Source organism: Malania oleifera, chromosome 10 (genome assembly GCF_029873635.1).
Source record: "Malania oleifera isolate guangnan ecotype guangnan chromosome 10, ASM2987363v1, whole genome shotgun sequence".
NCBI classification, from domain to species: Eukaryota; Viridiplantae; Streptophyta; class Magnoliopsida; order Santalales; family Ximeniaceae; genus Malania; species Malania oleifera.
This window is the reverse complement of record NC_080426.1, coordinates 43,063,362-43,090,507: the sequence shown is the minus strand read 5'-3', so window position 1 is coordinate 43,090,507 and position 27,146 is coordinate 43,063,362. Positions and strand designations below refer to the sequence as shown.

General features: G+C 35.6%; 1 protein-coding gene across 3 annotated transcripts in view; it reads right to left on the bottom strand.

Moving 5' to 3' along the window:
• LOC131166431 (tRNA-specific adenosine deaminase TAD1) overlaps positions 1 to 24,354 on the bottom strand; it is a 40,504-nt gene extending 16,150 nt beyond the window's left edge. The window contains exons 1-10 of one of the 3 annotated variants that reach the window (XM_058124974.1): positions 24,051 to 24,070; positions 23,676 to 23,796; positions 23,466 to 23,575; positions 14,362 to 14,552; positions 14,083 to 14,217; positions 8,088 to 8,204; positions 6,954 to 7,123; positions 6,799 to 6,875; positions 6,581 to 6,700; positions 6,407 to 6,494 (exon numbers count right to left, since the gene is read on the bottom strand). In XM_058124974.1, the coding sequence (XP_057980957.1) occupies positions 6,407 to 6,494; positions 6,581 to 6,700; positions 6,799 to 6,875; positions 6,954 to 7,123; positions 8,088 to 8,204; positions 14,083 to 14,217; positions 14,362 to 14,552; positions 23,466 to 23,527 (960 nt within the window). In that variant the 5' untranslated portion in view covers positions 23,528 to 23,575; positions 23,676 to 23,796; positions 24,051 to 24,070. Of the gene's footprint in view, positions 1 to 6,406; positions 6,495 to 6,580; positions 6,701 to 6,798; positions 6,876 to 6,953; positions 7,124 to 8,087; positions 8,205 to 14,082; positions 14,218 to 14,361; positions 14,553 to 23,465; positions 23,576 to 23,675; positions 23,797 to 24,050 lie in introns of all 3 variants that reach the window. The other 2 variants (XM_058124973.1, XM_058124972.1) reach the window with 2 other exon arrangements.
• Between the last annotated feature and the right edge of the window lie 2,792 nt (positions 24,355 to 27,146).

Genomic DNA, 27,146 nt, shown 5'->3' with positions numbered 1-27,146 from the left:
AGAGGTGACCTGGCCCAATCCCCAGCCCAATGGATGCTGAATTAAAGTCAGCGTCCTTTTGAATCTCATAGCATAGTAGCCAAAGGCGCAAGGCGCACTGAGACGCAGAGGGTACTTGGAGCCGGGACGAAGGCGCGCGCCTCACCTTATTAAAATTGCGTACAATGCCTATTTGGTGAGTAATTGATATAAAAACACATCAATAGTTATATTAGAATTTAAGATGCCAAAATATTCAATAGTAATTATGACAACCAAGTACCAAGTTCCAAGTGAAACAAACATAGTTCAACATAAGTAATTACGCATACAAGATTTCAAGCTTCAAATTAGAAATGAAATAAAATTGTCAGGCTGAAGGCCCAAAAGCATCTTCAATATCAAAAGAAAAGAGTACAATAAAATAGCAGCTAAATTCAGTAAAAAATTTTATATATTAACATATTTCAGAAAAATATATAGTTTGTATACTGCATTTCCAAACAGATTACTAAACAGCAACAAAATTCAGTAAAAAAATGTTATATATCAATTATAAAGTATAAACTTGCATTAAACTACATAATTAATTACACGGTATATAATATTAACTTGGAGGCTTAATGCAAGTTAATATTATAAGAAGAAGCAGCCGGCAGGAGGCAGCAGAACTGAAGAAGAACTGAAAACAAAAAGAAGAAGCAGAAGAAGAACTGAAAAAGAAAAAGAACTGAAGAAGAAGAACTGAAAAAGAAGCAGAAGCAGAACAAGAACTGGAGAAGAAGAAGAAGAAGAAAAAGAAGAAGAAGCAGAAGAACAGATGAAGAAGAACTGAAAAAGAAGCAGAAGCAGAAGAAGAAGAAGAAGAAGAAGACGATGACGACGACTTAATAGTTTGAAAATCAAAGCATCCTGACAACTCACGAAGGCTCGAACCTCAATGATAAAGGGCTCCTGCTGGTTTGAAGGCTTGAAGACGAACTGACGAAGGGCTCCTGCTGGTTTGGAGGCTCGAAGACGAAGAGCTCCAGCTGGTTCGAAGGGTCAAAGACGAAAGCCTTGTGCTGGTTCAAACTTCGAAGGGTTGAAGACGTAGGGCTCCTGCTGGTTTCATACTTCTGCGAAGGATCAATTGATTGAAGATGAACTTCTCCTGCTGGCTTCGTGCTGTTTCAAAGGGTCGAAGACGAAGGGCTAGGGCTGGTGCAAGTTGAACTGTCGAAGGCTGGATTAATGGAAGTGGACTGGGGCTGGTTCTGGCTACGTTTTTTTTCTTAACAGCTTCAAAAATTTCAAGGCACGACTCACTGCGCCTGGAGAATCAGTGCGCCTACCTGCGCCTATTGAAGGTCGTCTCGCCTAAAGAAGGATGAGGCGCTAGCTTGGTCACCTCACTGCGCCTCGCGCCTAGGCGTGCCTCAGGTGCACTTTTAACTACTATGTCTCTTAGAAGTTTAGATCTTAATGGGCTTCCTTGCTAGGCCCAAAATTCTAACTATCACAAAGAAGGTAATGAGACCGTGGCAGATTTTAGAAACAGACAGTATAAGCCCGGTACAGCTAACTCTCGTATGCAGAAAAGGAGACAAACCTCCCCCCCTTTTACAGAATAGGTTTAGCACCTTATTGCATAGAAAGAATTCCAAGCCTTCCACTGCGCTGCACAGGGGGATAGGCAGGGTGAACCTGGCACGGCAGCTTCTGACCATGGACATAGCAACTCGGTGAGCCTTGGAATCAACTGGTGCTCATGTGCTTTTCGTTCGAGAGGATTGTTGCCAGGATGAGGGCTTGATCAAGAAGATGTTCCAGTGTCAGCTGATGGAGGGGCATGCACTAATGTTCAGGAAGGTGCTATGGATGATATACAGAGGTTCGCTGTCAATGAGAGGGATAATTCTTATGATAAGGAAAGAAATTTTGTGAAGATTTATGTTTGCCAGGTGGACAAGCGAGATAATTCTTCCGAACAATCAGGAAAAATATAAGAAAAAATGCTGAAAGTGCTTTGTGTCATGAATTCCCAGGATACTCAGACAAAACAAATGTGAGAAGTAGCAAGGGGAAGGAGAAGGAGAAATGGGGTGATGTGTCTGATAGATAGTGTTGATATTAGTGAATTTGCAGACAAGGCAGTTGATTTTGGATGAGATTCAAGTTCTGAGTGGCTATGATTCTCAGTTATCTTATTTAATTGGGATTTATTGTAAGTGCCACCATCTCTATGAATGTTTAGAGGGTACTATTATAATTGAGGATGGACTGGGAAAGGAGCAGCAGCATGAGGAAGGGATTTTGCCCATTCCAGTTGTAGAGGTTGATTGGAAGGACTTAGACGCTCAACAATTGATGGACGAGATGGGTTTGTAGTTTTCCAGTTTTGGAGATAATGAAGTTCGTGTCAATGAGGTAAAAGGAAGCTGAGAGGACAGCGTGAAATAGCAAATTTGAAGTGTTCACTGAACTACTAGTTAGGGGTGCACAAAATTTACCGAAAAACCAAAAACCAACCCAAAACCAAACCGAAATAAGTTCCAGTTTGATCTTTTGGTTTTCGGTTTCTGTTTCGGTTCTTGAAAATAGAAAATTTCGGTTTTCGATTCAGCTTTAGTTTCCAACCCAAAACCAAACCGAAATATCTTATTAAAATATATATTAATACTGCCCTACAATATAATATTTAACTAAAATTGGCACACACACACATATATATATATATTAATAAATTCTTCAACTAATAACTTTCCAGTAAATTCAATTTTGAATAAAATAAATACATCTTCACATTCTTAACTTTTATATTTAATTTTAATTATCAAAATAGAAATCTGAAACAAAAAGGAGAGAGAAATAGTTTGTTTTTATAAACTTGGAGAGACTCCCCTCCCTCACAAATTTTCAATGTGGGACAGCAAGAGTGTAAAAACTCTCAATGCTCTCAACCTCCCCACCTATTCTTGTCCCACATTGGATGTGGTAGAGAATTGAAGTCTCTCCCCCACCTATAAATATATGTTCCCCACTATCCTTCCTTTCCAACTCCCAACCCAGTTGCTAGCTGATCGGCTGAGGGCTTGCTTTATTGCGCCTGGCCCATATATGGCTCCCAAGGCCCTCCATAAAGGCCCTTTCAATAAAGGCCCATTGTTGTAATGGGCTTTGTATTGGGATAAGGTTCAATTCGATTAGAAACCGAAAATTGAATCGAAGGATTTTTTTTATTTTTTTTAACCGAACCATTGGTTCACGGGATAATTGTGAAAAATAATTAAATAATTACAAAATCGGTTAAAAACCGTAACCGACCCACCATTATTCAGTTCTCCACTGGATAATTCAATCGGTTCGGTTTTCGGTTTCAGTTCAGGAAGTTCAAAAACCGCACGGTTAGATTCGGTTTTCGATTTGGCCCATAACCGAACCGAACCGAACCGATTACACCCCTACTTTCCAACTCCCAACCCAGTTGCTAGCTAATGGGTTGAGGGCTTGCTTTATTGCGCCTATCCCATATTTGGCTCCCAAGGCCCTTCATAAAGGCCCATTGTTGTAATGGGCTTTATATTGGGCTGAGGTTCAATTCGATTAGAAACCGAAAATCCAACCGGAGGTTTTTTTTTTTTTTTAACCGAACCATTGGTTCACAAGATAATTGTGAAAAATAATTAAATAATTACAAAATAGGTTAAAAACCAAAAAAAAATCGTAACGGAACCGCCATTGTTCAGTTCTCCATGGGATAATTCAGTCAGTTCAGTTTTCGATTTCAATTCGGGAAGTTCAAAAACCACATGGTTCGGTTCGGTTTTTGGTTTGGCCCATAACCGAACCAAACCAATTACACCCCTGCTACTACGGAAAAATCTTTAAAGGGGTTACATATGTGACTTATTAATTAGCTCTTTATTATTTATTTATTTTATTTTTTTATAAGGGTTGCTCATCCTCTTTTACAGTGTAACCTCATTTTCCTATCTTATTACATCTTTTATTACCCAAAACAACAACAACAACAAACCAATCCTTAAGTCCCACTAGGTGGGCTCGGCTACATAAATCCTTTTCCGCCAATTTATTCTATCACAAACAATTTCCTTCAACAAATTCAAGGCTATTAAATCCTTACAATCTCATTCCAAGTTATTTTAGGTCTACCCCTACTCATAGTAACTGACTTACTCTTCCTCACTAGTGCAAATATGTGGCCTATGTTGCAAGTGCCCAAACCATTTGAGTTGTCTCTCCCTCATCTTCTACAAGAGCTACGCCTAACTTACAGCAAATATGTTCATTTCTTAATTTACCTTTTAACATTATACCACTCATCCATCTAAGCACTCTTATCTCAACAACTTTTACTTTTTGGATATGTCGTTTCTTAGTCACCCAACATTATAATCCATATAGCATAGCTGGTCTTATAGTCGTCCTATAGAACTTGTCTTTTAATTTTAAAGGTATTCTACGATCACAAAGCACACTCGAAGCAGTTCTTCATTTTACCCAACCTGCCTTAACTCTGCATTACATCATCTTCAATTTCTTCTTCGGCTAACATAATAGATCCAAGGTATCAAAATCTACTAGTGCTATTGATTTCTTCATCACCAAGTTTAACTTTATCTCCAATATTCCTCCTGCTTTATTGAAATTACATTTCAAATATTTTGTCTTATTTCTACTTATTGTAATAGCAATTAGATTTTAAAGCTTCTCTCCATAATTCTAACTTAGATTCTACTCCACCCCTAGTTTCCTCAATCAAGACAATATCATATCCAAACAACATACACCATGAAACCTCATTTTGTATACTCTTAGTTAGTTCATCCATCACTAAAGCAAAAAGATAAGGGCACAAAGAAGATCCTTGATGTGCACCTACTGCAATTGGAAATTCTCTAATCTCTCCACCTAAAAGGGCAGCACGGTGCACAAAGTCATGAAACTAGTCATTGCTCCATCGTACATATCCTTAATGGCATCAATATACCTACTACATACACTTTTTTTTTCAAAAACCCACCATAAAACTTTCCTAAGTACTCTATCATACACTTTCTTTAAGTCAATGAATATCATATGCAAGTCTCTCTTCTTTTCCCTACACTTTTCCATTAATCTTCTTAAAAGATATATAGCATAACAAATCTCCTAGGCATAAAACCAAATTGATTTTCTGAGACCTTCATTTCTAGTCTTAATCTTTGTTCAACTAACCTTTCCCACAGTTTCATTGTATGACTCATAAATTTAATTCCACAATAATTATTACAATTTTGAATATCTCCTTTATTTTTGTATATAGGTATTAGAGCGCTTTTCCTACATTCATCTGACATTTTCTTAATTTTTATAATTGTGTTAAATAAATTAGTTAACCATATAATTTCATAATCACCTAAGCATTTCCAAACTTTAATTGGGATGTTATCCGATCACATAGCTTTTCCATTTTTCATCATTTTTAATGCAAACATAATTTCGTTACCCATATATATATATATATATATATATATATATATATATATTGTTTGGCACAATTCCTTAAAGCTTATATTTTTGAGAGAATTGTTGATCTAAGAGCATCACTTACCAGCAACCACATATTCAGTCATATACTTTTGCAAACAAGAGAATTTGGTTATTGCTTTCCTATATATTATGCTTCATCATTGCCATAAAGCGGCAACATTTTCAGAGTTCCAAAAGTCATTTCTAGTGTGAATATCTTGATAGCAATATTCACAGTGTGTGTGCATAGAATACCTTTTAAACTTGCATGCCATCAATTAACCTCAAAACATATCAAACCTGCTAATCATCCCTATAATAACCTGTGTAAGTCTATTCTAGTTTTTCTTTTTTGTTTTTTCTTATTCAATCTTTCCAAGTTAAAGAGGTATAACATACACGTGGCACCTAATGTAATTTCTAGGTATATAAACTTCAGCAATTTCAGAAAAAGGAGATGACCTTTATGCAAACTTTGTCATGCCAACTCTAACCAAGCAGATTCTCAATATCAGAAATTCAAAAGAGAAGAGAATCTATCCCTTGGATCAAGTCTTCATATTTCATCATAATCAATGATAAAATCCTTCCCACTCCCACGCAAGGATAACAATTTTTTTCCTAACACAAAGCTTCACAAGAAACTTGGGCGAGCAAGCATCTAACCATGAACAAAGAACTGAGTCAGGTTTCCTAAATTTGCCTAATCACTGATTTCATTGACTAAACAAAGCAACAGTTTATATGCCTTTGAATCAAAATGCCCACTTGTTACTAACAATAACAAGGCATATTTGATCCCATTGTCTCATTGTGCAAGTATAACAAGGATCCATACATAAACAACAATAATAAAACTCAGTTCATAACAGTATGCATGTCTAAATATATATCCAGTGTAATAAAACATCACCTTGAGATCTTGATAAGAAATCTCATCAGTAGGGAAATCAGCTGAGCATTCCGGCTTTAGTGACAAGAAAAACTCCAACAAACGCTTCCTGGGAATCAACAGCAAAAGCAATAATAACTACTACTTTAAAGCCTTATACAATGAAAAATCATAGGAGCATGTATGCCAACTTACTTGCATAAAGATGATTCGGTAGATGGATAAAGTGCCCCTTTTGCAGAAGTCCCTTGCTTTCTGCCAGTTGTTCCAAGAATGACTTCATGCAAACCAGAAATATTCCAGCATATTGAAAACCTATGAACAAAATCACAAAGCATAATGTAATGAACATTGTATTTTATAATCTGCACACATAAATAAAAAAATAAATAAAAGTCAAAATGAAAATTTGCCCGCATGTTAAAGTGGTCGCAGCAGTCTCAGAATGCTGAAATTCCTGTGGTGGTATGGGAGCTTTCCAGAATAGTGGCTGCCAACAGCATAGTATAAAAAATATTATAACCCAGGCTGCTGGCTATACAGTTGAGATGCTATTCACATTGCAGACCTTGTTCACTTTAAACGGACTCATTAGTTCATTAGATAGTGGCACGATCCGGTCATGTACAGCTCTTCTTAGTTGGTCCTCTAAGGGGAAATTTCCAGAATCATTAGAGGATTGCCCAACAGTAATGGAAGAAAGGAAAACAGGTTGAAGAAAGTAGGAAAGCAAAGCCCCTGAAATAAAAGGAAAAAATACCTAGTCATGTACATTATACAAGACTGTCTGAACAACAGTATTTAATTTCGTCTTACTTTAGACATCTAAATCCAGCCAACAAAGTTGTCAAATTGATTTTTGAATTGTGAAACAAAATTCCAATTTTCGGAATCAAGAATTGAGAATCAAATCAAGTCAAACGATTTGGTAGACATTTCCAAAATCAATTTTAAATGGCATGCATACATTGATATACAAACAAGAAGCAAAATAGTAAATACATTTAAATTTGGTAATACTTAATTTTGTAAATGACATGCTCATATTTGGAGAGTCCTATGCCTGTGCCAGTTGTGAAACTAAAATGCAATAAAACCTTTCACCAACACAGTCACCAAATTAATTCTATTTTAGTTAGGTTCACTTCAATTCATTAAAGCTGCAATTGAGAGCATGGATTTCGGGCCTTGGATTTTGGGTGGATTTGAACAAATTTCAATACAATTTTATATTACATCTTATCCAAATCCAAGGCCTCTCCAAACATAGGGTAAGGAAGAAAAAAAAAGGTTTTGTAGCTACCATTGCCACCCAATCAAAATAAACAATAATTATTCCAGATTGTCTATTTCCCAAATAGATTTATAAAAAAAAAAAATGTCTTGATTCTTTTTAGTAGCATTCCACCTGATCAGAATTGAACTCTAGCTATCAGATAGATTATTTTAAAAATATATCAAAAATGCACCTCATGCCTTACAGAGGCATTTCAACAAATTGAGGAAGGCAGGATGCATAAACAGCTTATGGATTATCTTCTCCAAAAAATTGTTAACTCAGAAATGTACTAACTTTTAAGCTTGTATCACTTAATTTTTGGTATTATGTAGGTAATTTTTTGTATTATGCAGGCTACAAAAGACAAGAACCCTTTCACTTGATTATGAACCTGAAACAATCATAGAAAAAAGGAAATTAAACCTTGAATTCCAACAACATTCCAACGGGCTATCTTGTCAGAGCAGCTAACAGACAAAGTTGTATCACCACGACCAGGCTTCCTTTGAACCATTCCAAAGAGCTGTTGGGAGCCATCACCTAGAAATGAAACCAATACGTTATCCATTTCAACAGGACATTTCTCAAGTCAAGATTAATTAATCTGGTTTGATCCTTTACAATAACTGCTATCAATATGCAATACAGAAGGATTTGATCATTCCGATATTCAATACAGCACAAGAAGATGAATTAAGAATGAAATATGGGTAAAATCACATGCACAAACAACAATAAAACAAAAAATGGAGCATGATGCAAGGACTGAAAAAGCAAATAAATACATAAAAGCTGAAACATGGAAGCAACACAAAATACTTTGGTGACAACAACAAAACGAAAAATAGAGAATGGCACAAGGACTCAAACTACTAAATAAATAAAAGTCAAACATGAAAAGAACACAATACTTTAGGGATATTGTAAATTTTTTTTTTCTTTTCCTCTTTTTATATGAACAGGACGAGCCTTATAACATGTACAACAACAACAAAACCAAGCTTTAGTCCCACTAAGTGGGGTCGGCTATATGAATCCTTTTCCGCTAATTTATGCGATCATGGACCATTTCTTTTGATAGATTCAAAGATATTAAATCCTTACTCACTATCTCCTCCCAAGTTATTTTAGGTTTACCCCTACCCCTTCTACTGCCCCCCACAATAACTAAGTCACTCTTCCTCACAGGTGCACTATAAGGCCTACGTTGCAAGTGTCCATACCATCTGAGTCGTCCTTCCCTTATCTTATCTTCTATAGGAGCTACACCTAACTTACCACAAATATGTTCATTCCTTAATTTATCTTTCAATGTTATACCACTCATCCATCTAAGCATCCTCATCTCGGCAACTTTTACTTTTTGGATATTATGTTTCTTCGTCGCCCAACATTCTGATCCATATAGCATAGCTGGTCTTATAGCTGTCCTATAAAACTTCCCTTTCAATTTTAAGGGTATTCTACGATCACATAGAACACTTGAAGAACTTCTCCATTTTACCCAACCTGCTTTAACTCTATGCATTACATCATGTTCAATTTCTCCTTCAGCTTGCATAATAGATCCAAGGTATCGAAATCTACAAGTGCTATTTATTTCTTCATCATCAAGTTTAACTTTGTCTCCAATATTCCTCCTATCATTACTCAAATTACATTTCATATATTCTGTTTTATTTCTACCTATCTTAAAGCCTCTAGATTTCAAAGCTTCTCTCCATAATTCTAACTCAGCCTCCACTCCATCCCTAATTTCGTCAATTAATACAATATCATCTGCAAACAACATACACCATGGAACCTCCTTTTGAATACTCTTAGTCAATTGGTCCATCACTAAAGCAAAAAGATAAAGACTCAAAGCAGATCCTTGATGTACACCTATGATAATTGGAAATTCTATAGTTTCTCCATCTATAGTCTTTACACTAGTCATTACTCCATCGTACATATCCTTAATGACATCAGTATACCTACAACATACACCCTTTTTTTCTAAAACCCACCATAGAACTTCCCTAGGTATCCTATCATATGCTTTCTCAAGGTCAATAAATATCATATGCAAGTCCCTCTTCTTTTCCCTAAACTTTTCCATTAATCTTCTTAAAAGATAAATAGCTTTTGTGGTAGATCTCCCAGGCATAAAACCAAATTGATTTTCTGAGATCTTCGTTTCTAACCTTAATCTTTGTTCAACTACTCTTTCCCATAGTTTCATCGTATGACTCATAAGTTTAATTCCACGATAGTTATTACAATTTTGAATATCTCCTTTATTTTTGTATATAGGTATTAAAGTGTTTTTCCTCCATTCATCTGGCATTTTCTTAGTTTTTACAATTGTATTAAATAAATTAGTTAATCATATAATTCCGTTATCACCCAAGCATTTCCAAACTTCAATTGGGATGTTATCTAGTCCCATAGCTTTCCCATTTTTCATCTTTTTTAGTGCAAACTTAACTTCGTTAACTCTAATTTTTCGAATAAATCTTATATTTTTAGTCTTTTCCTCATTTGACAATTCTAAATTTAAGCTTTCTATTTGGTTTTCGTTAAACAACTTACTAAAGTAACTTCGCCATCTTTCTTTAATATCTTCGTCCTTAACCAAGACAATATCATCGTCACTTTTTATACATTTTACATTTCCTAAGTCCTTGTTCTTCTTTTCTCTAGCTTTAGCAAGTTTAAATATATCTCTTTCCCCTTCTTTTGTACCTAATCTATCATACAAACTATTAAATGATCTATATTTAGCTTCACTAACGGCTCTTTTTGCATCTTTTCTTGCCTCCTTATATTTTTCAAAGTTATCGTTGTTTCTACATTTTTGCCACGTTTTATACCAAATTCTTTTTGTCTTTATGATTTTTTGTACATCTTTATCCCACCACCAACTTTCTTTGCTATTTGAGAATCTTCCCCTTGATTCGCCTAAAATCTCTTTTGCTATCTTTTTAATAGAGCTAGCTAATCTATTCCAAAGAGTATTTGAATCTATCCCATCCTCTAAGGTCCAATCCCCATCTTTGATCATTTTATCTTTAAATTTTATTATATTTTCTCCTTTTAGGTTCCACCATCTAGTTCTCCTACACTGGTTTATTTTATCCTTTTTCTTCCATTTTTTAATGCATATATCTACCACTAAGACTCTATGTTGTGTGATTAGACTTTCACCTAGAATAACTTTATAATCCTTGCATGATACACGATCTACCCTCCTAGTTAAAAAAAAAATCTATTTGACTTCTATTTTGTCCACTCTTAAAGGTTATTAAGTGTTCTTCTCTCTTCTTAAAGCAAGTATTCATTATACTAAAATCATATGACATAGCAAAGTCTAAGATCATCTCCCCAGACTCATTTTTGTCTCCATATCCATATCCTCTATGTATCCTTTCATAATTTTTATTATCTCTTCCAACGTGTCCATTCAGATCTCCTCCTATAAATATTTTCTCAGTCCCTGGTATGCCTTGTATAATACTATCCATATCTTCCCAAAATTGTCTCTTAAGATTTTCTGCTAAGCCAACTTGAGGAGCATAAGCACTAATGATATTTATTATCTCTTGTCCTAATACCATTTTGATTTTTATAATTCTATCCCTTACTCTAGTTACACCCACAACGCTATCTTTTAAGTTTTTGTCTATAATAATGCCTACTCCATTCTTATGTTTTTCTTTTCCAGTGTACCAAAGTTTAAAACCTGATTTATCGATTTCTCTAGCTTTCTCCCCCACCCACTTAGTTTCTTGAAGGCAAATTATATTAATTCTTCTTCTAATCATTGCATCCACAATTTCCATACTTTTACCCGTAAGTGACCCTATATTCCAAGTTGCTAATCTAATCCTAGTTTCCTGAACTAACGTCTTTACCTACCACCGTCCAGAATGATGCAGGAACCCTCGCATATTTGACACCGTACCCGGGCGCCGACACGGCGCGTCGCTTCAGGGCAACGACCTAGCCCACCCTCGCCCACTTTTCGCTACACCCGGGTGGTTCAAGTGTAACGCGTCGCTCGTAGGGGACGCCCCAGCAAATATTCGGTAAGGATTCATATCATAGTGATCTGACAAATTTTACGCTGGCTGTCAACTACCTAACGCAACCCTCCTCCTTAACCCAGACTTATAACATGTAAGCCTTTAAATTAAAGAAAGCACAAGTAAAAAAATCAGTCTGTCAAAAAACCTATTGCTGGCTCACTTGCTCTCACTCTCTCTCCCCCACACACACACAGATAGCAAATAATTTTTATGCACAAATAATATTTTTTATATCTGCCTAATAATATTTGAACATTACCAGTAAGTGGCTGGTGGCTTGGACAAGTTTGAGCCTCAAAAATTTCCAACATAGGCCAGACTGCCCGAGAATTCCCAAACAGGTTAGAAACTTTATGGAAAGGCGAGGTAGCAACCTAGCAATATGAATAGAGGGGTATGAAAAAGTAAGATGACATAAGCTCAAAAGAGGGGCAAAAGGAAAGATCAGTAGGTTAACAGCTGAAAAGGTGGACCCCACACCAAGATCTGGAGACATGGAGAATTAGACATATAAGGATGGGTTAATCAACAGAACAATCTTTTTATATGATAAGAAAACTTTATCATATCTAAGGAAAGAATAAACAAGGAGGACACAAACCCATCCTTAAACAAAAAAAAAAAATTGAAACAAAAGAAAACAAAACAAATACAAGAGATCAAGCTGACACCGCCAATTGATCATACAGAAGATCCCAGGAACCATAATATTAGCCAATCACACAATGTTATAGCGGTTTGCTAATTGCTGCCACAACATTAAGGATTTAAGATACTTCAACTATCTTCCAACACTCAAAGATTTTAAAATCACAAAGGACAAAAAAAGAAAATAAGTTGGGGAAGAATGAATCAAATCCCACAATCTAAAGGTATAGATTTGTCCAACACAAAAAAATCAACCTATTATATGAGTTGGAGGAGGGAAATGTTTTTAAAAAATAATAATAATAACAAATAATAGAATATCAGATATTTAAATCTCATTTAAACAACCTCACATTGAGTACTATTGAACTCATCAAACCCAAATAATAGCAAGTATCAAATCATCCACTAGCATTAAGAGCAAACCCCCATTTGGGTCTCAAAGTGGAATTGAAGCAGGAAAAGAATCGAAGGAGGAATGGAACTGCTGTTGGAATGCAGTGATTAATGCTTGGTAATACAGAATGACTAGAAATCACACTTTGATTCCTTTCCAACATTTGATATTCTTAAATGGTCGCTCTAGTGGAATGAAAAATAAGTCATTTTTCCAAAATCCCTTCCTATATTTTATTGCATTTTTTTGGATCATAATATTTTTTGCATCCAATAACAACAATAATAATAATGATACTTTTGTTGATTCATGTAACCCCAACTCTACCTAGTGGGACTTAAGGCTTGGTTTGTCATTTGTTGTTGTTGTACTTTTGTTGGGATTTTCTTGTTATCTTTTAAAAGTAACAGTAATAATATTGTTGTCATTATTTTTTGTCTTTATAACATTTTTTATTCTTATTTTTATTATTTCCATCATTACTATTTTATAATTATTATTGTTCTAATTTTTATTGTTTGTTGTTTTGTCATTATTGTTGTTGCTTTTGCTACTTTTTTATTTTTTATAATTATTACTGTAATCATTATCACTATAATTTCTATTATTCTTATTATTGTTGTTTTTATTATTTTATTATTATTGCTAAAGTTACTGTTGTTGTTGTTGTTATTATAATAAAATTATTATTTATTATCATTTGTGTAATACTTATTAGTATTGCTCGTTATTATTTTTTATATTTACTAATTATTATTATTTTTTCTTGCAATAATAATAATAATATTACTATTATTGTCATCACCAGCGGTTCAATTGAGAGATGGTCAGCTTGTGTTTCTTTTGGAATTTAGTATTTGCTGCAGGTCATATTTGTCGTTTAGAAAAAGGGAATTAGGAATGGAATCGATTCGAAATCATAACTAAGGAGGAACCACCATGCCACTGAATGGAAGATGAACATTCTGGGAAAAATGCGATTCCACCCTCATTATGCAAACCAAACATGGGAATGGGAATTGGAGTTAGATTTTTTATTCCATTCCAGCCAGATTCCGCAAACCAAATGAGGAATTAGTGGCTGTTAGGTAGAAGATTGAATAGCCCATGTCCCTGCATTTAATATAAGAGAACTTTATCCGTCTTCCCTCCCTCCCCCCCACCCCTACCCTAGTGGTGGCGCGAGAGTTGTAATAAAAGGAATATTATATAACCTACAGTAGAGATAAAATTATAATAATTTCCAAAACATTATATAAGAGAGAGCAAGAGAGGAGCAAGAAATTTTGTGGCCCTCCATTACCATTACTCGTTGAAGCCTCAATAAATTCTGCCATCGAATCATTACAATTGCTCATACATGATGGTGAACCTACTCCTCTAAGGGGAACGATATTTTTAAATGGAAACAACTGTGAACTGAGTGAGGCATCTCCACCTAAAACAAATGGGAGAAGATGGTACAATCAGCACATAAGCTTGTAAAAAGATAGATGATTACATCTAAGCAGTGACTGAAGAGAAAAGACTTCTGCTCTTTATGTAACCACAGAAATGTACAAAAGGCATCACCAGGACATACATGGCAACTGTGATATATAAAAATGTAATTTCCAACCCGCTTTCATCGTGTACTTTTCTTCACCAGGGCAATCTTTGTCCAAATGGAAAAGCAAGTTTGAGACAGCATCACTTGCCAACAGTTTGTTTCCTTTATTGCGATTGTGTTCTTTATAAATCTCGCCTAGAGATTGGATCTCTGTATAGAAGAACCTGGTGAAATTTATATTAAAAAAACACACAGACACACAGAGGAGCAACATGTTTTATCAATTAACAATTTAGTTTTTTTCTATTACTATAACTGTATATCATTTGCATCCTCCAAACTGAAGAATTAAATACTAAACCCAAAGAATTTAAAATGGGATATCAAAATTAATATCTATAATGAAGATTTAGCTAAAAAAAAATGCACTTATATTGCAAACAAAAGCAAAAAAAATGTAAGATGGCATACTTTCATTAGTAATCTTCAGCTTAAAAAGATCATCTCATCATCCATCCATTCTCTGATTAAATGGACTGCATGCATGCATGCATAAATATGTGCGTGTTTGCTTCACCCCCACACCCCACCCCCCCACCAAAGAACCAAAAAGAAAAGACAAAAACACAAAAGAATAAGATTTTTTAATGAAAAAAGATATATTAAGAGAATGTATAATCAGAGCAAGGACACCAAATCCTCAAAAAGAAAAAGGCAAAAACACGAAAGAAATAAGATATCTACCTTGTCAAAAGATATAAACTTGTTATTGCTTCATCCAGATAAAAAATGAAGCAAAGTATGAAAAATGTATATTGCCGCAATGTTTACTAGTATGGAAGCACATATATGCATTAAAAAAAAATAAAGAGCTAATTATGTACAGATCTACCTTAAAGGAAGGGAAACGTGGTGAGAGAAGAAGAGAATGTGAGAAGTTGAGGAGGCTGGCAATTGAAGGTAGTTTAGAGTTTGTTTGGTTTTATACTAAAATTGCCTTTAGTTATGCAATCTTGAGGCAAGTTCATAATAATAAATCATTGTTGGATTTGAAAATGTTACAAAGCATAAAGCAAAAAGTATCATATGGCACAAGAGAATCCTGAATTCGAATATCATTGCCTCAAAATGTTTGAAGAGCTATAGCAAGATGGTGAAAAAAAAAAATTCTTTCCTTCTTTTTTGACCCTTTTTTTAGAGGGGAGGAAGGATGTCACAATTTTTGACATTCTTCATAGACAAGGTGATCATGGAGAGAGGCTGGATGAAGGGCCATTTACTCAGTAGTGAAGGATTGTTGCTAGAAATTTCAATGTGTTACTTTTTTCATTTTATTGTAGAGAGAGATATATCAGCCACAATGCTGGAAACAAGTCACTGAGTCGGTCAAGCTTGGAATGACATTCTTTCATTTCACAAGGGGCACATACAGCTTTTGATGTGATAAAATCGAGTTAAACACAAAGCAAAGAATCCAACAAAACAGGGAATATACACGGGCCCAGAGAACTTCTAAGCGAAGGGCAAATCTTTGGAAAATAGCAAAGGGAAAAAAAAAAAAGTAGAGAGCTTAAATAAAGTAGAGATTGGGTTGTTTTTTTGCCACTAGTTGGTATGCCTTTGTGTATTCCTCATTACATAGGTTCACCCATTCACCCATCAGATATTTTCTAGTGATTTTATTATTCATCCAAAAAAAAATGTAGATAAGTAGATTGAGTAGAGATTGAGATCACAAAAAGGAGCAACTTATAGGGCCCTCACTATCATCTAATTTTTAAGAGATTTTTTTTCTAAAGAAAAAGAAGAGATTTCATTCAAGAATAAAAGAATTACATAAAAAGAGCATAAGAAATCGTCCTTAGAAGAAATGAAACAAAGAACGAAAAAATAAAAAAAGTAAATTAGAATGAACATCACCAGCCAATATCCCTTTGAAACAACCAGCTGCAAAAGCCCATAATGAAGCCATGTCCAAATCTTATCCCATAGCATGGACCAAGGCATGCTCTTTCTCACAAACATACACATTTATTTCCAATCAAATATCCCACCACACAGCACCACACCTCCACAAAGCCAAACCATTTCTAATCCTTACCAAAACATGTAAAAGAAATAGCCAACAACTCCACCACCACTACCACACAGATCCAACTCTCACCAAAAAGCCCAAACTTATTAGAAACGCCCCCAATAAAAGAAACAATGTACAAAAAGATGAAACGCAGATTTTGAACTGCCAAAGCAAAGAACAGGCACGTCCAGAGATAAAGCCTTAAAAGACCTACTCTGCAACAAGTTGTCAGTATTAACAATATTAAGAACAACTAACTAAAGGAAATCCTTAATTTTAAAGAGGAATTTAGCCTACCAAATTGTAAAACAAAGTGAAAATATGCGTCACGGGTCAAATGCTCAAAGAAAGATTCACAAGAATATTCCTAAAGAATCAAGGCCTTATGCTTGGATGGGCAACTATCAGGCAAATAGTAGCGTATGGTTTGTTCTGTAAATTGTGGAACACCCTAGGGAAAAAGGGAGTATGACTCCTTGTGCATGTTGATATTTCCTTGTACTAGATTAGGAATTACATAGAAAGCTCTTTTAAGGGTGGGCAAGCATTCATTTGAATTAACTCACTAGCTAGTGTAAATGTGTGTCCTACTTACTTCCCTAGCTAAACACATGTTGCCCACGAAGGTTAGTAAGAAGAAGTGTTGTTAACCACATGACCCTCATTTTACTACTTGCAAGCTTACTGCTTATCACATACTTTATATTCGACCCTTGTGAGCTTGTTCATGGGTGAATATGCTGTTTACTTTCATAAGACTACTTAAGTTGTGTGCTACAACTAGTAATGCATGACCCTTCATACGCTACAAATTGTTCGACCGTGACTAGTGACTAGAGGGGCAATCACCCTCCAACAAGCACAATAAAGAAAAACCCACCAAGGTGGGCTCCGTGGGGCAAAAAAAGGCTTGAAATAGGTCTCGACTTCGATTAACATCTAATTCTCCTTGACTCTCTTGAGGACTGGCTTTGGCATGAGAGATCAATTCCCTCTTGGGCTTTGGTAAAGGGGTAAGGCCTGAAGGGCCCAGCCACCATAGGTTTTCCCAGGATATCAAAAAAGAGAAAAGCACAATAAAGAAAATGGGTCCACGAGTTCCCTGTTATCAAGAGCCCTGAGAAATGGAAATCCCAAGAGAATTTATCCCCACTAGGGATCAAAAAAGATGAGATAACTCCATTTTGCAATGATGTCTAACACCATTTTGCAATGATGTTAAAATAAATGAGGAAAAGAATGCAAACTTTAAAAAAAAAAAAAAAAAACCCATCAAAATGTCCTCCACTCTTCCCAAAAACAAAATAGAACACCATTATCCACAATGAATTTGGTGTGAGGAATAAAGAGAGTATAAACCTGCAAACTACACCTCCAAGGACTCTCAAAGGAACATCCTAAACCAAAAATTTGCACCCCATCCATTTACCTGCATGCCAAACTTACTTTTACTAACTCTGTGCCAAAGGGAACTCTACTTTAAGGTGAATTGCTAAAGCCATTTACCCCATAAAGCAATATTTTTAGTTACTAACTTACCAAGATCCAAATACCTTTCCTTTTTATCTCTATAATCAATGTCCTAACTAAACATATGATCCTTCTTCTCCCTAACCCCAAACCAAAGAAAACATCGCACAACTCTCTCAACATGCTTAGCTACATCTACTGGAGGTTCAGAATTCTAAAAATTAACAAGAAATAAAAAGGGGGATATTAGAAAGGCGAGCCTTAATAAGGGTGATATGAGTCATATGACCACCTAGGAAAAATAAAGCACCATTTCACCCATCCAAAAGCTTTGACACTGTCCTGGGCATCCCCACCAAAAGACTCCAAAATGCATCATATCTAGGATTTCCACCCAACTCACCCCCTAAATAACTCAAAGGGCAATCTAAAATACCCCATGTCCCCATCCAACTAAAGAAGCCAACTCCAAATATATAGAATAACTCTTTCTTTATACATTTAAAGAAGCCTTGAACAACTCATACTAACACAAGCTATTCCACTCTTCCCCAATCTTCCCCAAATTTACTTTTAAACCAAATACTTACTCAAACAATTGTAAAATAATAAGCACATTTAAAATGGATTTCCTATGATCTTCTAAGAAAAAATTAACGTCATATGCAAACTAAACATGGAACACTACAACCCCCTCACTCCCACCCTTATCCCTCTCATAGAACTTCTATCGATAGCCCTTTCTACAAATCTACTCAAAACATCAACCACGATACCAAACAAAAAGGGAGAAGGAGGAACCTTTTGTCTAATATAATGGACCTAGGAAAAAAATTCAAAATATTTGAAAACATGACATACGTTGAGAAGTGAGAACTAGCATAATCCTATCAAAGGGCGAACCCTATAAATTACAACCTCATAATTTCAAGTGCATTTTTTTTTTTTTTTTTAAATAGATATGTTAAGAGAGAGGACAGGGTTACAACCTAGGCGAGGACACAAAATACTCCAAAAAAAAATAACAAAATAAATAATAAATAATAATAACAAATAAAAACTAACAATAATTATCCAAGAAATCCCCTCTTTAGACCCTTCTCATCGTAATTCACCAAACACTTCAAAACAGCTAGTTCCCTCTTACCTTTCTTCACCTTAGTTTTACCACCATCTAGCTGAATTTCATTTCCTCCACGATTAGACATATGTAAACCCAAATTATCCAACAAATGTTGAGCTTGTAGATCCTTCCCCAAAAATCTCCTATGCGGGGTTGGAAAATTTTGATCCTTATCCATTTGCTTTGGATCCATACCGTCATTTTCAAAAATGCTTATCCCTTCCAATCCTTCCATTGAAGGTGGTGGCATATGCATCAAATCCCCAAGTATGTAGGGGTGAGCATAATTCGGGGAAACCCGAATTAACCGATCAATTTCGGTCAGTTCAGTTCGGTTTAAAAATAGGTCAGTTCGGTTCGGTTATGGATGTACCAAATTTCGGTTAATCGGTTATCGGTTCGGTTAAGAGAAATTTTAATTCGGTTAACCAAATTACCCGAAAGAATAATGAATTAAAATTTAAATATAAACTAATAATATATATATATATATATATATATATATATATATATACGCGGGATGGGGGAAAGGCGGAGGCAGTTTTATTAACCGTGTCTCTGTGCCTACATTGTTCTTGCCTCCAGAAACTGTTGTCCAAAGGCTGGCTTGCAAAATAAATGCACCACATATCCATACCCTGGTGGTGGCACAATGCCACCTTAATGGAAAATCTAGAAATAATCTCTGGCCAGTTAATTGATGGAATCTGATGCAAGGAGGAACTTATTCTTTGTGATGAATGTTCCAATAACACAGCCAGGTCATTTCACACAAATGAAAGCCATGAGATGATGAGCTCATGTCCATTGCTCTCTTAGAATTATGGAATTGAGTTGTAGTAACCCCACTGGAAGTCACCAAGGGGAATGCATTCCGTTTCTATGACAGCATATCATCTGGACAACAGGATTTATAAATTCCACTTTTATAGATTAATAGTAAAATATTCTTTTTTATTAATAAAATTAATAGAAGCAAAATATATTTTTTTAATAAAATTAATAAAATGAGCCGCAAAATTGGTAAAAAAGTTATAATTATAATCTATTTTTAATAATTAATTTAAAATAAATTCGATTAACCGAATTACTCAAAAAGGTAATTCGGTCGAGTGAGATTCGGTTAACATCCCTTATTCGGTCGGTTCGGTTAATAAAAATCATTAACCGAAAATTTCGGTTAATTAACCGAATTTGACCGAACCGACCGTTTGCTCACCCCTACAAGTATGAACCAGAAACATATGATACTGCTCTCGAAACTTGTCCAAAATCAAACCCCCATCACAATAAAAATCACTAAAACCAAAACTGTCATTGCCCAACGCATTCCCCCAATTCTTTTTTGTCCTTTCAAATACTAATTATCTCCCTTGTATCACCCTTTTGAACGATTGGCCCTTCCACTATACTTCCTCTTGAATCTATCCTCTGATTTTTTTCCCTTTTGGTTATTTCACCAAAATTAACTCGCTTTCCTTCAAATTTTTTTCCTCATTTCAACAACCATTTGCACTACCTTCTAACAAGTGCTAACCTTAAGAATCCTAAACTTGTCAAGCTTCATCACCGATAGATTCCCCTCCTCCCCCAACTTGCACCCCCCCCCCCAACCCCAAACAACATCTTTCCCTAAATATCATCCTCGCAAAAATTTTATTTCTTCTTAGAACATCCCTCAACCCCCCCCCCCACCCCCAAAAAATCATCCACTGTGGAAGGTTCACTGTTGGTTCTCTCCTACACAAGACTTTTCCCATTAAAAAAATGGAATTATTGGCCAAACCTATGGATTTAATTAAGGCGTGCCTTTCTTTTGCCGCTTATTTCCCCTACCCCTTCCAATACAGTCACTTCTTTCTCTGGACAAGGAAATACTCTATTGGTCATCATGCTGCTTTTTTGCAGCATCGAATTAGTGTCTGGGTTCTACTTTGAAGAGAAATCAAATACGCTCACCTCTTAAGGGAGAATTTGGGCTTGGTTATTGAAGTCCCACCTCCATACATTCCTCTAGGGCTTTTCCATAAGGAATTTGAGCTTGCCATTTGGATGGCCCAACTGTAGAATAGGGTGTCTTAACTCTTCATTAACATGGCCCAAAATTCAAACATCCAAACGAATAATGGGCTTGATCAATAAGCTGGCCCAACCAAGAATTAACAAAAACCCCTTCTTATCCACAATATAGCCCAAGTCCAAAACAATCACCAAAGACCTAGGGCCACACCACCCAATCTTAATCACCTAATCTCCCCCAATGAAAATCCTAATTGCCTCTAAACTTCTCATGCCTTTGAAACCCTAGCCATCTCAACTCTATGAGGCTACGCCTCAGGGTAAATCTTGTGTGCTCCCTACATCAAAATCCCATGACCTTCCTCTTGCAATTTCTCCTTTAATATCTGTTGTCCAGTCATTGTTTTAGGACAATAATTTCCTTCCCTTTGAGCATCCCTTTTCACTGACTTGTCCATTAACAAATATCATTTCTCTTTCCAACTGCTTTGCCATCATCACAAGGAAGAGAGGACCTGACCAATGCAATAAACTCTTCCTCAAACTAAAGTCGTCCATCACCTTTAGACCCTCCAACAACAAAAGGCAAAAACTACTCTCCTTTCCAACTATGCCCTAGCTCCAAACAATTCTCAATCTTTGTTATATGAATCCTCATCCAATATCTTACACTTCCACCACAAAAGTTTCAAAAACCACTGCGCAAACTCCCAAGGAACAATGAAAACCCATCATTGAACTAGTTAGCAGTGGTCAATGACAACCTCGCCAACCAACTTCACATATTTTTGGGTTCAAGGGTGAATAGATCAAGGATCTTCCTCACTTTATCCAATCTCAAATAGAAGGATCTCCCATCAATCTAGGTCGAGGGAGCCCCTTTATTCAAGATCTATTACGTCCATGGAGAAACAATAAGATAAAAAAAGATAGTTAGTGTAGGATCAACGAGTGAGAGATCATCAAAGGGGTCAACATACTGTAATCTTAAGTGCTTTGTCAAGTTAGAACACCATATTCTCCTCCATGTAAGAAAATGCATAGTCTTAGTTGATTGGATTTCCCCAATGTTCCTCCTATCCTTTCAAATTTTCATCTATCGATTCTATCCATGTCCCACTATGGTCATCGATTTTGTTTGCAAGGTTTCTAACCTTTGCCAACTCAACCTACACATAAGGTTGAACGGTTAATTGCCTAACTCCAAATATGCGTGTGCTAGCTGCTTATGTTGGTGGATTATGGATTCAGCAGTGTCTTAATGAATATGACTCTATACCACACACATAAAAATTATTGTGTAAACCAAGGAAATCAGCTTGGATTAATATAACTTACTCATTAAAGGATATTAACTCAAGCTACAATCTCAATTTCAATCTCAAGGATACAAGCTACTAATTCAAACAATATCTAACTTTTATAACCATCCTACTCCTATTGATCTACTCTTGACTCCTACAAAAGAAAAGTTCATGCTCAAAAATCTAAATTTTAGAAAATCCCTTCCATTTGGTTGACTCCTTCATTATATACTCTTCATCACAACAATTACCCATCAATTCCCCACTTTCTATATGGTTAAATACTTCTACCCCATGTTCAAAACATTCACCATGTGTCTCTCCATGTGCTTTACAACTGTCATGATAATCAACTTTGCAACACTTGCGATACCCGCCCCTTTTCTCATTCAAATCAGAGAACATGACTGGTATCTGTAAGTGCCTCTACCACGTCTCACAAACTCATTGGTAATTTAATACAAATTTAAGAGGCACAGGCATTTAAATGAAAACTGTGCACCTTAATAGAAGGAATTAGACAGGGTTCAATTAGTTCTTGACATCACAAGACCATAAATAAATGACAACACACAGCAATTATTACCCAAAATGCTATTTTTTTTTTCATTATTTGTGCATTTTCCTTTTTAATTCACCATAAGCTTAGCACAGATTGCTTGATATATCCTAGTTCTGGTTTGTACTCCAGGGCCGGCTCTTCATCAAGGCCACTGAGGTGCTTGCCTAGAGCCCCAAAAGTTTTGGGGCCCCCAAATTCTTTTTTTAATATAATAATGTTAACATTATTTATGGAATTTACATGTTTGGTGGATGGAGTGCACATGCAGTGCAGCTAAAATTATTTGATGTACCTAGAAAAATTAATTTTAAATAAAAAGAAAAATTAAATAAAATATTAAGGGCCCCTAATTAAATCATTTGCCTAGAGCCCCATATTGTGAAGAGCCACTCCTGTTGTACTCCCACATGAACCAGTTATCATTTTCCACCGCATTAGATGCATACACCAAGAGAAAGCATTCCCTTCTATAATGCAGATGATGTACATAAAACCTCCACTAAACTTTAACTACGACATATCTTAATCTAACATGTACGGATAAACATCTCGACCAGTTAGACAACAAGAAAGAAGGGATACCAGAGATGGAACCCAAGATGGGGAGGACATAGCAGCTTTGAGCTTACAGCTGCAGACGACATAGATAGCAAGAGTTTGGTGATCAATTGCACAGCAAGCACTTCACTCGGCTACAAACAATACCAGTAACAATGATACACAATTTTATCGCACTTTTATAAACGTAAATCTGATACTAACACCAACTGTACAAAGCAACGACCTACAAACCTCATTAAAGCCCTTCGTGCAATAATTTCAGCATGCGAATCATTCACTACATCTCCACGCGGGCTCCTCATCGAGCGGCCAATGCATTTCGTTCCCGTACCCAACGCAACGACTTGCAAATCTAAACGTCAAGAGGAATCGAGAACTAAATGTCACAAATTTTCACGAAAACAATTAGTTTAACTCTGTAGTATCCGAAGCATTTTCTTCGAGAACCCTTAGGTTGCCAGAGAAAATGCAAGAACTGTTATTCTTCTTTGGCATTTTTTTTTTTTTTTTTTCTTGAAGTCAAAATTTGAAACCTTCATTCCAAGATTCAATTTTGTCCTGAAATTTTCTCGGAAGCCAAAAGGAGGGGAAGGTTTGGAGGCGAACCTTGAGAGGGAGAAGAGAGGAGAAAGGCGGCAAGAACAGTAACCTCCCGGCCCTGAGGCTTTCCCTTCTTGGGGAGAGATTTGTAGAGCGAAAACACTGTCTCTGATACCTTCTCCCCCCACGCCTGGCGTGGCGATGGCGTCGTCGCAGGAGGCAGCTCAGCCTGAGAGTAAGAGGACATGGTTTGGGACAGTGTCGCAATGACGTGAGTAAGACAGCCTTCAATCTGTCCTGCTGCCCCACTCCAAACTCCGAAGGAAAATGCAGAGAAGAGTTGGCACAGTATAGCTATAATATTATAAAAATAAATAGAAAATTAAATAAAACGAGATACAAATTTATATGGTTGGGCGAATGGCATCAAAAAATTCACTAGCGGGACTATAGAACAATTTGAAATCGACCTTATACTAAATATTGAAACCGATCTTAGATATCTCTCTTTTTTTTTAAACCAACCTTATACTAAATGTTGAAACCAATCTTAGATATCTCTCTTTTTTTTTAAATCAACCTTATACTAAATGTTGAAACCAATCTTAGATATCTCTCTTTTTTTTTATCAACTCCATTTTTCTTCCTTTCTCTCTTCTTTTTTCTCTTCTTTTTCTTCTTTATAGTAGTTATGTGGGAGGAAGTATTTATAGCTTTCGCAAGCTAGGTAATACTAACTTTACTAGTGCAAACATATGGAGTAGGTTCACATAGGGACATAATTAGTGCAGACATAAGAGACAGGTTCATAGGGACATGAATTAGTACAAACATATAGGGCAGGTTCATAAGGACATGAATTAGTGCAAATATATGGGGCAGGTTCATGGTTGATATGGGGGACATCCACTTTTATTTCATAACACTCCTCCTTGGATATCATTCATACATTAACTCCTTCTGTTAAGATCTTTAAGATATTTCATTCCGATGAGATGGACCAATTTCTCAAATTTTGTAGTAGGCAAAGCTTTGGTGAACAAATCTATTAGATTATCACTTAATTGGATGTGCTGCTAAACATCTATATTATCATTCTTCTGAAGTTCATGTGTATAGAAGAATTTTGGAGAGATATGTTTTGTTCTGTCATCCTTTATGTATCCTCTTCTTAGTTGAACTATTCAAGCATCATTGTCTTCATATAAAACTATTGGAATACTCTACTAACTTCATGGATAACTAGTATTTCAGAATGATTAGAGGATATTATTGTAATCGCCTGTTTTACTGATTTCCAATATATAACAGTTTTTCCCTAAAAAAAATACATATCTGTTTTGAAATTTAGTATTATAAGGATTAGTAAATATCTAGCATCTACATATCCTACTAACTGAGATTTTGAATCAAATGAGTAGAATAGACCCAAATCAGATATACCTTTCAAATAGTGTAAAATGTGCTTAATTCCATTCAAGTGTCATCGAGTAGGAGCAGAGCTATATCTTACTAGTAAACTTACAACAAATGCAATGTCAGGTTTTGTACAATTTGTCAGATACATCAAAGAATCGAAAACACTTAAATATAGTACTTCAGGACCAAGTAATTCCTCCCCTTCATCATGAGGTTTAATTCCTCCACTTCATAATGAGGTTGAAATTGATCTTTCTTAACATAATCGCACTATCATTAGAGATCCCAAAAGATGAATTTATTCATATAAAATTGACTCAATACCTTTTTGGTGTATTTAAATTGATAAATAAGAATTTCGTCATTTACATGTTCAATCTATAGGCTAAGACAATATTTTATCTTTCCCAAATCTTTCATCTCAAATTCCGCCATTAAATAATTAGCAGCTGTAGTGAGCATTTTAGGAGTCCCAACTAAATTCAAATCATTAACATAAACAGCAATTATAGCAAATTTGGATTCTGATCTTTTAATAAAAATGCATAGATAAATTAGATCATTTATGAAATCTTCTTTTAGAAGGTACTTGCATAATCGATTGTACCACATGCGTCCAGATTGCTTTAATCTGTATAAAGAACGTTGGAGTTTAATTGAATATAAATTTTTGGGTTTTGCTTCCAGTAATTTAAATCCTTCAGCGATTTTCATATAAAGTTCATTATCCAACGATCCATATAGGTATGCTTATTGCTACGTCCATAAGACGCATGCTCAGTCGTTCAATGATTGTTGGCAAAATTAAGAATTTGAGAGTAATTTCATCCATTACGAGAGAATATGCCTTCTCATAATCAATTTCGAGTTTTCGCGAGAAATCTTGTGCTACAAGTTTTGCTTTATATTGAGTAATTTTATTATTTTCATTTCGCTTGCGCACAAATACTCATTTGTATCCAATGGGTTGGACATCTCCTAGTGTCTGGACTACAGGTCCAAAAACTTCTCTTTTTGATAGAAAGTTTAATTATGATGTGATAGCCTCTTTCCATTTTACCCAATCACTTCTATATCAACATTCATTAACAGATTTAGGTTCAGGGTCCTCATTACTTCTGGTAATGCTATTACTTATGGTAATGTTATTACTTCTAGTAATGCGATTACTTCTGGCAATACAATCATTACTTCTGGTAATGAATCATTACTTTTGGTAATGTCAGTACAAGATCCTCATCACTTATGGTAATATTAGTTTGGATCCTTATTACTTTTGGTAATATCAGTAGCTACTGCATATGCAAATGTGTTTTAATGACAACTTTATTTCTATCCCACATTTCTCCTGTGTAATGAATTGAGATCTTATTATTATTTCCAAAGTACCTGTCCCTTTTCAAGGGATGTCTCTTCAGGAGATTCCTCTTCACACTACAAAAAAATTGGTTTTTGACAACAAAATTATTAGTGATGAATTCAATTTCGTCACTAAAAGTTGGTATTGGTAACGGTTTTTAAGAACCGTCACTAATATTGCAAGCATTAGTGACGGTTTTAGTAGTCGTCACTAATACAACACTATTAGTGATGATTTTAAAGTCGTCACTAACAACTTCAGCTCAGACTTCATCATCTCCGAGAGCGGGGAGAAAGCCCCCAGCGTCGTGTACAAGGGTCGCCTCCCGAACCATTGATTGATTGCCATCAAGAAGTTCACCATGCTCGCCTAGCCTAACCCTA